This window comes from Megascapheus bottae, chromosome 32 (genome assembly GCF_031878675.1).
Source record: "Megascapheus bottae isolate mThoBot1 chromosome 32, mThoBot2.hap1, whole genome shotgun sequence".
Classification (NCBI taxonomy): domain Eukaryota; kingdom Metazoa; phylum Chordata; class Mammalia; order Rodentia; family Geomyidae; genus Megascapheus; species Megascapheus bottae.
The window spans coordinates 9,092,750-9,105,594 of NC_143540.1; the positions used below are offsets into that span (position 1 = coordinate 9,092,750).

The 12,845-nt window shown below is 53.1% G+C and overlaps 1 protein-coding gene across 1 annotated transcript in view; it reads left to right on the forward strand.

The window, feature by feature from the left end:
* The first annotated feature begins 532 nt into the window (after positions 1 to 532).
* The window catches only part of Trak1 (trafficking kinesin protein 1), a 43,259-nt gene continuing 30,946 nt past the window's right edge, over positions 533 to 12,845 (forward strand). The window contains 2 exon segments of the mRNA XM_090323398.1: positions 533 to 698; positions 10,124 to 10,352. Of these exon segments, the coding sequence (XP_090179524.1) occupies positions 681 to 698; positions 10,124 to 10,352 (247 nt within the window). The 5' untranslated portion in view covers positions 533 to 680.

Consider the following 12,845-nt stretch of genomic DNA (forward strand, 5'->3'; position numbering starts at 1 on the left):
CTGTCCCTGAGCTCTTCAGCTCAAGGCTACTACCCTACCCCTTGAGCCACAGGGCCACTTCTGGTTTTCTGGTGATTAATTAAAAATCAGAGTCTCACAGACTTGAGTGCCTGGCTGGCTTTGAACCTTGATCCTCAGATCTCAGCTAGATCCCGAGTAGCTAGGATAACAGGCATGAGTCACCGTGCCGGGCTGGAAACTTCTTAGATCTTCTCTAAACTTAATTCTGAATCTGCCCTTATAACACCTGGTAGAATCTCCCCTTTTGTATTTCCCATTTGTGTCCCCCCTTTTTTTTCCCCCAGGGGGCACACAGGAGACTTTACAGACCTGGCCCCTTTGCCAGGCCTCAAAGAATTCACATTTCCCTCCTCTTCCTGCCTTGCCCATGAAAAGGGAGGATTAAACTTGCTTAGAAAAGTGTGTGACCCCGTCCCTGCCCCAGCCTCACCTCTGCCCTCGCTTTTAATGGCGGGCAATGAAGTGTGACTTGCTGGATTGCCAAGAGGCCAGGGGACAAGACAGACTGGATTGCCGGGTCTTCCTTCTTAATCGGATGCTTGGCTTGAAACATGGGGTCCTGTTTGATTAAGAAAAAATAGAAAGGAAAAGAAAAAGCCAGTCAGTCCCCCTAAATCCCTCCCCAATCTGGGGCCACCTCTCCAAGGAAGGGGGACAAAATGGAAGCCAGATGGAAGGTAAGTGGTCGGAACCTCAGTTTTTTCCTTCGTCACTTTTTCCTCCCCATCTTTCTCCTGCCTTCTTGCAAGCCTGGAGCTCCTGAGTTCAAGTACAGGTGGCTGTTAGTGTATCCCTCAACCCCAGGCAGGCTGAATCTTTCTTCCCTCCCGCCTCGGCCTGCCCCTCTTTCCATCCATCCCACAGAGAGCAGGAGATCTATCCCCTCCCTTGAAATTTCAGCCACACTCATATCAGCTCTTATCACAGGAGAACCCTCACGATGGATGCCAGCCGGGCGTTGTAGCTCACGCCTGTAATCCCAGTTTCTGAGCTGGAGGCGCTGAGATCCATCTCTTGGGGATGCCAGTTTGGAGCCAGCCCCAAAGTTAGGGAAATTAGTGAGAGGCATAGGGAGGGGAGGGATTCTTCTTTTCTCTTTAATGATTCACCACCGCAAAGCTGGAAGGGAGGTATGATTCAAGTGGTAGAGCGCCAGTCTTGAGTGTGGGGGGGAGGGCAAAACTAAATTAAACTAAGGGATAGTGCCTGGGCCCTGAGTTCAAGTCTCAGTTCTGGCTTGCACACACACACATACTTGCAGAGGGATAAAATATACTTAAAACTATTGTCCCTGCCATTTGAAGTGTGTTATTTGGCCGTGAGTTTGAGGTTTTCCAGTGATGCTTTCTTTGAGCAGGCACCGCTTCCCTGTATCCATTTCCAGAACCTTCTCTTCCCCACATCCACCGTCCCCAGATGAAACTCTGGCCTTAGAGCTTCAGTCACCCCTTTTCTTTTTCCTCCAGCTCCTGGCAGCTGCCTTTCTTCCCCTCTCCGCCATTGTGAGAATGTGATCTGGTGACAAATCTCCTGGGAAAGTTGAATTGTGTGGCCTGTCCATCTGTCTATCCGTCAGTCTGTCTGTCGTTTTCTGGCATGGGGTCAAGTCAGGATTTCTTAGGTGTACCCCCCCCCCCGCCATGTCTTTCATTCTTTTATGCAGTACTAGGGCTTGAACTCAGGGCCTGGCCTCTAGCTTTGATCTTTTTCAGTCAAGGCTGGCGCTCTATTGCTTTCAGCCACAGCTCTCCCCTTCCAACTTTTTTTTTTTGGGGGGGGGGGTTGGGCTGCCTGAGGCTGGCTTTGAACCTGGATCTCCCAGATCTCAGCCTCCTGAGTAGCTGGCAGTCCCTAGCACCCCGGCTTTATCAAGTGAGCCCCCCAAGTTGTCTTCCACGTATCCAGAGCCTTATTCCTATCTTTACATCTTACCACGCCCTCCCCCCGTCCTTTCACCTGCCTCCCCCCCCTTCCAAGGGTAGCATGGCTCAGCTGTGTTTCCAGGGATTAAAGAAGCAGTCATCAAACAACCCTTTCAGACAAACCTGTGATTCAGGACAAGGCAGCGGTTTGTCACCAGGCCGGGAAGAGGAAAAGGAGCAATTTGCTGTGTGGGTGACTCATGGTGGCCGGGCGGGGCTGGGGTGTGTAAGCAGCAGGCAATGGCGGCCTCTTGGCACAGGCTTTTTCCTGCCTCTGGCACTAGAGAAATCAAAATGTCCCCACCTCTATCCTGTACTCTTGTGGCTCTCCCAGCTCCTCAGGAGGCTGAGAACTGGAGGATCGGAGTTCAGAGCCAGCCCTAGGCAGCAAAGTCTGTGAGACTCGCAAATCCAAGCAACTCCCTGAAAAATGGACGTGGAGGTGTGGTTCGACTGGGAGAGTGGCAGCCTTATTAGGGAAAAAAAGTTGAGGGTCAGATGCCCAGGCTTGCTGACTTCACACTCCAGGATTCACACACACACACACACATTCATTTTTCTTCTTTTTTTTTTTTTCTGCCCATCCTGGGCCTTGAACTCAGTGCCTGAGCACTGTCCTTGGGCTTTCTCAAGGCTAGAGCTCTACCACTTGAGCCACAGCACCACTTCCGGCTTTTTCTGTGTATGTAGTACCAAGGAATCGAACCTGGATCTTCATGCATGCTAAGCAAGGACTCTACCACTAGGCCAAACTCCTGGCCCCTCATTTTTCTTTTCTTTCTTTGTCTTCTTTCTTTTGACAACAGGTCTTGTCTAGACCTGCCTGGAACTCACCATATGACTCAGCTGCCCTCCAGCCACAGTTCTCTGGCCCCTACCTCATAAGCGCTGGATTCCAGGCATGTCCCCCTCAAGCCTGGCTTCCAAACCTTCCTGTTGAACTAACAGTCACATCTGGGTGGATGAAATGTTCTCAGCATCCTGTAGACATATGTGTGTGTGTGTGTGTGTGTGTGTGTGAGAGAGAGAGAGAGAGAAAGAACCATTTATTTTGTCAGTCCTGGGGTTTGAACCCAGGCCCTGGGCATTGTCCCTGAACTTCTTAGCTTCTTTGGCTCAAGGCTAGAGCTCCACCACTTGAGCCACAGCACCACTTTCAGCTTTTTCTGTGTATGTGGTGTACTGAGGAACCGAACCCAGGGCTTCATGCATGCTAGGCAAGCACTTTACCACTAAGTCAATACCCCCAGCTCCACGCCTACCCTTTTTAGATCATTTCTACTATAATTAATTATCCTGGATTGAGTTAATTTATCCAGCTGGTGGCGGGATGTGCTCATTAAAGCCCCTCTGAGCTGTAAGGAATGTGTGTCACCAGGCCGGGAAGGGGGGGGATTGGAATGTGGCCTTCTTTGTCTATTTTGTTTTTAATTTTAATTTATTCATTTATGTATTTTTTTTTTTTTTTTTTGTAAACACAGTCCCATGTTTCGCCTCCATCTGGTTCTTGCTGGCACTCAGATTGTGTGTTTCCTGGCTTGGGAGAGGAACAACCCCCCCCCTCCCGCCCTCTCTCCCTCCCTATCTCCCAGCTGGGCTTCCCGTTGCTATGGTGACAGCATCCTGCTTGCTGGGCGGGGCTTATTGCCATGGTGAGGGAGGGGGTGGGGCTGGGGGCTTTCCCCTGAGAAACCCCCAGTCCTTCTTCTTTTTCTTTTTTGAGGGGGGGAGGGGGGTGTCACTCCTGGGATTTGAACTCAGGGTTGGGTTGTGCTGTTCCCTGGAATTCCTGCTCCAGGTTGGTGTTATACTACTTGAGCCACAGCTCCACTTCTGGCTTTTTTTGGGCGTGGGGTGGGGAGGGAAGGGTGCTGGTGTATTGGAGATAAAGGACCTCTGGTATTTTCCTTCCCAGGGCTGGCCTCGAACCACGATCCTCCACATCTCAGCCTCCCTGAGCCAGCTAGGCTTGAACAGGATGTGGTTTTCTGCCAGCCAGCGGCAGCAGCCAGGGAAAGGGGTGCAGGTGGCTTCTGCAGGGCAAATTGGGGGCCTGGGAGGAGAGGGGAGGGCGGAGGGCGGGGTAGCCTCCTGTCCTCAGAGGAACTCAGCCGGAAGGGGAGGAAGGAGGAGGACGTGCTGGTCCCGTGAGTGGGGCACATCTGGCACCCCATTCAGCTGTACTATTCTTAGGGCCTGATGTTGGGGGTCCCCATTTCCTAAGTCCCTGCTCTCGACCCCCCCCCCTTCACTCTGTCTCTCTGCCATCTGTTCCTGGAGTCTGTCTGTCCATCTCTTGTCTTGTCTTTGTTTGTCTGCATTTCTCCGTTTCCATGCTTCCCCTCTCCCCCTATTCTCTGTGCCTCGGTTTCCCTGTCTCCTCCCCTCCCCCCTGCTGGGAAGTTGCAATCCAGAGTAGTGACGTTGTGAGGGATGGAGTCCTGGGATTTGAACTCTGGGCCTGGGCGCTGTCCCTGAGCTCTTCAGCTCAAGGCTACCACCCTACCCCCTGAGCCACAGCCCCACTTCCGGTTTTCTGGTGGTTCACTGGAGATAAGAGTCTCGCGGACTTTGATGCCCTGGGCTGGCTTTGAACCTCCGATCCTCAGCTCTCAGCCTCCCGATTAGCCCGGATGGCAGGCGGTGCCAGGCGTGGTGGTGGTGTGCCTTTTGGCTGTGGCTTGCACAAGTGTGGCTGTGGCTTGCACAAGTGTGTCTCTGGGAGAAACAACACCAGCTGTGTTGTTTGCCCTTGTGGGAAGGAAGCCATGTTTCCTGTTCCTCCATGGCAGAAAAATAGCAGTCCCGCTCGTCCACTCGCGTTTCTTTTCCCTTTCTGGTTTTTTTTTCCCCTCTTGACTTTCGCTCCACTCCCAGCTTTTTGGCTGTTTCATTGGAGATCAGAGCCTCCCAGATTTCTTCCCTTTTCCTGGCCCGGGCTGGCTTTGAACCACGATCCTCTGGATCTCAGCGTGCTGGGTCACCAGGAAGCCAGGCGGAGCCGCAGGCCCAGGGCTTCTGATTAAGACGATGATTGCCATGCACAAGCGCACACGCCCAGAGTGCTTGTTAACGCGCTCTCGGTAATTACCACGGGGTCTGATCAGGGGAAAGCATTCAGGAGGGGACCCCCCCCCTCACCCCACTTCCCCTGAGCTCATTACCCGACACCCCCAGCCGCTGCCCTGTGAGACACAATTAATTCTCTCTTGCATGGACTACATGCTTGCTGGACCATGAATAACGTAATCTACACTGCCTGTCTTCCTCCCTCTCTCTCTCTCCCCTCTCATTCTTTCTCCCTTTCTCCTTCCCCTCTTCCTCCCTCCCAACCTCCCCGCCCTCTGTTCAGGGACCCAAGGGACTTCAGTCAGAGACCCAGAGCTTTTCCAGGTAAGTATCCACAAAAGCTGGAAGTTTTCTTTTTTTCTTTTTGTCAGCGGTGGGATTTGAACTCAGGGCCTGGGTGCTGTCCCTGAACTCTTCAGCTCAAGGCTACCGCCCCACCCCTTGAGCCACAGCGCCACTTCTGGTTTTCTGATGGTTCATTGGACATAAAAGTCTCATGGTCTTTCGTGGCTGGGCTGGGTTTGAACCACGATCCTCCGATCTCAGCCTCCTGAGTAGCTAGGATGACAGACGTGAGCCACTGCATCTGGCTTGGAAGTTTCTTGTATGAACTACACACGGCTTGGCCGTGTGTGTGTGTGTGTGTGTGTGTGTGTGTGTGTGTGTGTGCGCGCGCGCGCGTGTGCATCCATGTGCCAGTCCTGGGGCTCGAACTCAGGGCCTAGGCACTATCCCTGGGCTTCTTTGGCTCAAGGCTAACGCTCTACCTCTGGAGCCACAGCTCTGCTTCCTGCTTTTTGTGTGGATGTGGCACTGAGGAATCGAACCCAGGGCTTTGTGCGTGCTAGGCAAGCAGTCTACCACTAGGGCACTTCTCCCTGTCCCTGGGCTCCATTTCTGGAGACAGTTTTGCCTGTCTCCCCCTCACTCCGCTTGCCTGCCTGAGCCTGACCTGAAAGTCAGCCAGTGGACATTGTCCTTGGCCTGGCGAATCCATGCGTGTCAGCAGTTTCCGTGGCTGCTATTTTTTGTCCGTGGCTCCTGGAGGATCCAAGAGAAGAAGCCTTGGTGTCACCAGCCAGGGAGTGGCAGGTGGCTGAGCTGGCCTCAGGCCCTTCTTGCTTCCCTTTCAGTGGAGAGATAAGGAGTCTCACAGACTTCTCCTGACATGGCCTGGCTTTGAACCTCCATCCTCTGGATTTTGCCCACCAGTTGGGGAGGGGGGGGAATTTGGGGCTGCGTGTTGGAGGGGGCAAAGGGCTGTCACTTGGGTGGTTAACATCTTAACCAGTGAGGCACCTGAGGGCATTTGCAGCCCTTTCTCTCCTATAGCGGGAAGTCCCCCCTGGTATCCTCCCACACTCCCTCATGCTGTATCATTGGAATTGGGCCCAGCGAGTCGGGTTGGGTGGGAGAGATCCCTCCCCCCGCCTTGCGTTCCCCCTTCCCCCAGGGTGTCTCCATTTCTAGCACATTCTCAAGGTCCTGCCAACTGGTATATTTATTTATGACGCTTAGAAACAAACCTCTAGGGGCCTCTGATCTCTTTCGCATCTAAGGGGTTCACCGCCCCCGACCCAGTGTCTGGAATGTGAAGGAATCCTTTATATGAATGGCTGGAAGTCTCTGAAATCCCATTTAACAGACAAAGCCAGTCAGGGGCTTTGTCCAGTTGCCTTATGATAATGATTGTCATTTGTCGCCAGGATTACAGGCGTGCACTTCGGCGCTCTTTGGATGAAGGGGGAGGGGGGGGAGAGGGGCCGTGCTGGGTCCCAGGCCTTGATTTTTTTTCCCCCTGCCCAGCGGCCCAGCTTGGACGAAGCCAGCTCCTGAGTTTCCTTCCTCACAATGGCTCTCTTTGTCTGCTGTTGCCTCTCCCCTCTCCGTCCTGGGGCTGCGGGGCCCCAGACACAATGAGAGCCTTTCTCCCTGCGCGTGTGCCAGCTTTCCAGCCATACACCCTCCGTCTGTCTGCTCCACTTTCAGTTCATGTTTGCTACTAGTTTGGGGGATCGGGGGTGCCATGGCTGAGCCATCAGCCACTGCTAAACCTCCTACCCCCGAAGTGGCCCTGTGGCTCAAGTGGTAGAGCGTCAGCCTTGTGCACAGAGAAACTCTGGGACAGCGCCCAGGCCCTGAGTTCAAGACCCATGACTGACCAAAAAAAAAAAAAAAAAAAAGGAATGTGTTTTCCATGTCATATATTCGCTGACCTTGTGAGTGATTATGATCACTTAGGAAATTTACAGTCTTTATGATCACTGTTATTGTTATTTTTCCTCTCGGTGTCTGGATGATCACTGATTTTTTTGTTTGTTTGTTTGTTTCCCATGGGTCAAGTTTGGACTTTTGATTTTTCTCTCTCCTGTTGCAGGACACTGGGGTTTTTAAAATGAACCACACGTGCGTGTAATACGCCACGTTAAGTAGTGCATTGCTTGAGGGAGAGAAGAAGGAGTTGGGGGAAGGTGGGTTGTCTGGATTTGAACCAATGTGTAAGCAGAGCTGGGCTCCTTGGCTATTCATAACCCTGGCTCAGGCAGGTGGCATGGTGCCCGGGGAAGGGCCCAGAAACTCAGGTCCCGCTGTGTCTCTCCGTGTGTATCTTTTGTGCCAGTCCTGGGATTTGAACTCAGGACCTGGTGACAGGCCTTGAGCGTTTATTTATTTATTTATTTCTCCCCCAGGCGGGTTCTCTCCGCCTTGAGCCACACACACACACCTCTGCTGCTTCTGAGCTTGCAGACTTCCTTTTTTACCCTCCCCTCTCCCCCAGGCGGGGGGCGGGGGGTGGCTTTGAACCACTATCCTCCAGATCTCAACCTCCTGAGTCATTAGAGTGACAGGCCAGAGCCACTGGCGTACATGATAGATTCAGCACAAACCCCCTCTCCCCCTCCCCCCCACCCCCGTGCCCTGCTCCTGCCAGGTCTCTGGGGACACTGTATCTGCCCTGTGACCCCAGAAGAACTTGCTGGAAGACGGGCGGTTGATGAAAGTCCCCCCCCAGCCAAGAAGGAAGAGGTGAATTTCACCCCGGCTCCCCCACTACCTCCCATTCCCCCTCCTTGTGCCTCAAGATAATTAGAGAAACTGAGGCATATCCCATATATAGAAATTCTATATGTATATATGTCTCAATTTCCATATGGCATATATAAATTTATATATATATATATTTATAATTTTATACCTGACTTATTTTTTTGCCTGGCTTATGCCCTGTCTTTTTATTTCCTCCTTTTCTCTGTCCTCAGCGATGCCCTTTGCCCATGTTGGTTTCTTTATTACTAATTTTGCTCCAGTCCTGGGACTTGAACTCACGACCTGGGCTCTCTCCCTGAGCTTTTCCACCTCAAGGCTGGCGCTCTGCCATCTGAGCCACAGCTCCAGGTCTTTTCTGGAGTTATTGATTGATTTGGTGGTTCATTGGAGATAAGAGTCTCCCAGGGTTGGGGAGGGGAGAGCTTTTCCTGCAGATTTTCAGATCTCAGCCTCCTGAGCAGCTGGGATTACAGGCGTCTGCTACAACCCCTCGCTCTTCATCCTTAGCTGTTATCAACAGTGATGTGCTACACACACACACACACACACACACACACACATATATATATATATAAAGGCAGAGTACATGCACACCTGCACGCAGGCGCAGAGTTCAAGGCCCTGGGGCAACCCTGTTCCCTGCTGGGGCTTTAATACTACTTCGAGATGATTGCTCTTGTTCCAAAGCAAGAGATACTAATAATTAGCTGCGGGGGTCATGTGAACTCCATGCACTTGAACTTTATTTAGGAAAAGAGATTCTTAATTTAGAGCGCCCGGCTCTCATGTGAGAATTCCAGCCTGCTCAAGAATACACGCCAGGAATCTGGGAGTTGCCTGGTTAGAGTATGCTAAGTTATTTTATTCTGTTTGACTTTTATTTATTGTTCTTTTCACTCTACCACTTGAGCCACAGCACCACTGCTGGTTTTTTTTTGGGGGGGGGGGGATTCGTTGGAGATGAGAGGATGAGAATCTCTCAGATTTTCCTGCCTCCTCCCTGGCTGGCTTGGAAGCAGAATCCAGCTCCTCAGCCTTCTGAGTAGCCGGGGTCCCTTCCACCCCTGGGGAGTAGACACAGAGTTACCGTTACTGGAGGATGATGTCATGGTGGAAACAGCTGGCCGTTATAAACACTTAGGGAATGTTGTGCAGTGACAGTCTCTCTGCTGGACTTCCTGGAAATATCAGCTTCAGCTTCCTCTTCTTTATTTCCACCCTCCTTACCCTTTTCAGGTGGGTGCTGGGGCTTGAACTCTGCTTTTACTCCTCCTTGCCCCCTGGGGGGGCAAGGAAAAGTCCCCGGAGACTCTTATCAACCATGAAACCACCAGAAAAACCGGAAGTGGCACTGTGGCCCAAGTGGTAGAGTGCCAGCCTTTGAGCACACAAGCTCAGGGATGGTGCCTGGGCCCTGAGTTCGAATCCGGGGATCTGGCGTGCATAGCTCTTCTCTGTGGCCCATTTGGCAACCACAGCCAGCGCCTTGCCTGCTTTCCATCTGTCCTGTCCAACTGTCCACTGGCTCAGCCATCCGTGCGGCTATTTAAGGCGCTGGGCCTGCTCAGCCTTGTGCCAGGGAGGTCACACAAGGCCAGAGAGGGTGATAAGGCGGAAGGGGAGACAGACAGGCTAAGCATCCCACACAGACGCCTGTTGCCCCCCCCCTCAAATATTTGGCATCTTAAGTCTGGCTGGGCTAATGTTAATTTTTTTAAAAATGTGTGTGTGTGTGTGTGTGTTGGCACTGGAGCTTGCATTCAGGATCTGACCACCATCCTGTTCCTTAGCTTTTATGTATTTATTTTTTCCCATCCCACTCCCACGTGGGCTCTCGACCACTTGAGCCATGCCTCCGCTCCTGACTTTTGCTGGCTTGCTTGGAGATGGAGAGTCTCGTGGACTTTCCCCATCCCCATGGCTAGCTGGCAACCACAATTCTCCAAACCTCAGCCTTTCCGAGCAGCCGGGATGCCAGGATGATTATTAATATGAATTATCTTGCCCTGCTTCCTCAAGTAACCTGTATGTGTGTGTGTCTCTCTCTCCCCCCTTCCCCGCAGACGTGCTGTGTGGCACCCCAGACCCCACCGACTGCCCCAGACCCTGGCCGCGGGGTTTCCCATGGCAGTGGGCGCCTCCACGTGAAACCTGCCAAGCTGGACACCACAGCTGCCCTGCGCCAGGATGCTGCGGCCGAGCCGGCTGCCTGTCACTATGAGGAGTGCTATATAAGCGAGGCGGTTGAGGACCCCAGCCCCAGATTCTACCAGGATGCCTGCACCATTACCGGTACGGGGGGGGGAGGGCAGGGGGGGCACTGGTGCTCTGAGCCACATATATATGGCGCCACTTCCGGTTTCCTGGTGATTTATTGGAGATCAGAGTCTCATGGACTTTCCTGCCCAGGGCTGGCTTTGAACCTTGATCCTCACATCTCAGCCTCCTGGGTAGCTAGGATGGCAGGCGTGAGCCACCGCACCCCGGTTTGGTTTTGTTTTGTTTTTCCCTCCCTTGACTTAACCATGGCCTGAATGAGAGTTCATTGACTGAACTTTCTACTATCCTTACATAGAATAGCTTCCTGTAACGCTCTCCCTCCCCCCCAAAAAAATGCACCCCAATCTGCTGGAGATGTAAATTTCCCCCTCTCTGGCGTGGATGGGGTGGAAGCTGTGCAATGTCAAGCCCTTTGGGTCAAATCCTCAAGATCTCAAGTCCCAAAGGAGTGAAGTGTGGGTTTTGGGGTGGGGGGGCCAGCATTCCTGGTTTCCATCCTGGGCTGGGTTTGAACCTGGATCCTCTTAAGATGATCTCAGGGTGCCGGGCTGGGCTTCCCTGAGCTGTCAGGATCAAGTTGATAATCTAGGGGATTGGAGTCCAGACAGGGGAGGAGGGAGGGAGGGAGGGCGGGGGAGGAGGAGGGAGTCACAAGAAGCAAGCATAAAATCGAGGGGGGTGGTTTCTTGGGGCAACCCTCACTTGTCCCCTCAAAAATGCATCTTGGGTGATATTCACCAAGGACAATGGCTGGCATCCAGCCTTCTCCTGAGAACACTCCAACCTCCCCTCCCCCCTCATTGCACCCTCTCCTCCCATCCCTCCCCCCAAAAAAAGTTCTTGGGTAGTTCTGACCCCAACAGGGAAAGTTTTGTTCTGCCTTCAAACTTGGAGAAGAATACACACACACACACACACACACACACAAATTGCCCCCCCCCCCAAACTGGCCTGCACAATGTTCTCCATCATGGGGTTTTATTTTTTGGTCTTTTTTTGGGGGGGGACTGTCGTGTTGGGTCGGGGTGCTTTAACAAGATGGGGTGACAGGGTTACGTAAGCAGCGTGGGGTGATTCTCCCCACCCCTGGCCGCCTTGCCCCAACTTGCACAGCACAGTGAAAGCAAGCCGGGCCAAAGGCTCCGCCTCACACACACCCCGCTCTCATATTTTGGGGTATAGGGTTTTAGTCTTCTAGCTTCTTCCAGCCTCTTTAGGGTCACCTCCCTCCCGCTCTCTCCCCCCCTTCCCTCCCTCCCTCCCTCTTCTTCCTTTTTCTTTCCCCTCCCTCCCTCTTCTTTTTCTTTCCCCTCCCTCCCTCTTCTTTTTCTTTCCCCTCTCTCCCTCTTCTTTCTTCTTTCCTTCCATATTTTTTTGTGGCCCTTCTTTCTTCCTGTTTCTTTTCCTTCTTCCACCCTCCTCTCCCTGCCCCTCCCCCTCTCTTCCCTCCCTCCCTCCTTCCCTTCCTCCCTCCCTCCTTCCCTTTCCCGGGTGTCTTTCGCCATGGCGTTGGTGTTGGCATGGGGGCCACCGCCTGTGGCTGGATTCTGCTGCTCAGGTGAATTCCTTGGAGTAAACTCGAGTGGTGAGTTGTGTCTGCCGGGGTGGGGTCATGCTCTGTGGAAAGCTGCAGGAGACAGACAGACAGACAGACAAGAGAAGGAGAGATGGAGGGAGAGAGAGGGACAAAGAGAGACATATAGACAGACGCCCAGAGGAGGGCGGGAGGGAGAGGGCCCTCCTTGCCCTCTCGGTGGGGGCCGCAGAGCACAGGGGTCTGGGGTCTGGGGGACCCCCATCCCCTCCTCCTGAGGTACAGGGCAAGCATGAGGAGCAGGGGTGACCTCCCTCTCCCCTCCCCCCCTCTTTATTTATTTTCAGTTTGTTTGATCTTTCCTGGAGTTGATTTGGATAAATACTATTTTTTTTGTTGTTGTTGCGCCTGGGATTTGAACTCAGGGCCTGGGCGCTGTCCCTGAGCTCTTCAGATCAAAGCCAGCACTCTACCACATGAGTCACAGCACCACCTCCGGCTTTCTCTATGGATGTGGTTCTGTGGAATCGAACCATGGTCTTCGTGCGTGCTAGGCGAGCACTCTACCCCTGAGCCCCCCTCCCAACCCCCCCACCCCTCTGCTCCCCCTCCAGTTTCTTGAATGATAGTTTATTTTATAGAGTTTTCCTGGAATTTGATCATTGCTGTTGGAGGGGTTGTTTTTGTTTGGGGTGTGCGTGCATGCGTGTGTGTGTGTGTGTGTGTGTGTGTGTGTGTGTGTGTGTAAGTGTGTAAGTGGGAAGGGCACATCGGAGTTGTCCTAAAGCCTAGAAGTTTCCGGGCTCTGCGAACCTGGAGACCCTGGCTTGCCCAGCTGGGGTGGGGCGGGTGAGAACCCAGCGCCACCTGGTGGCTGGGAGGAGCGGCCGCAGCTGGAGCCCAGCACCTGCCCGACAGGACGGCCCCTCTGCCAGCCGCCCAGCCGAGCGCCTGCCATTCCATTCCCCATG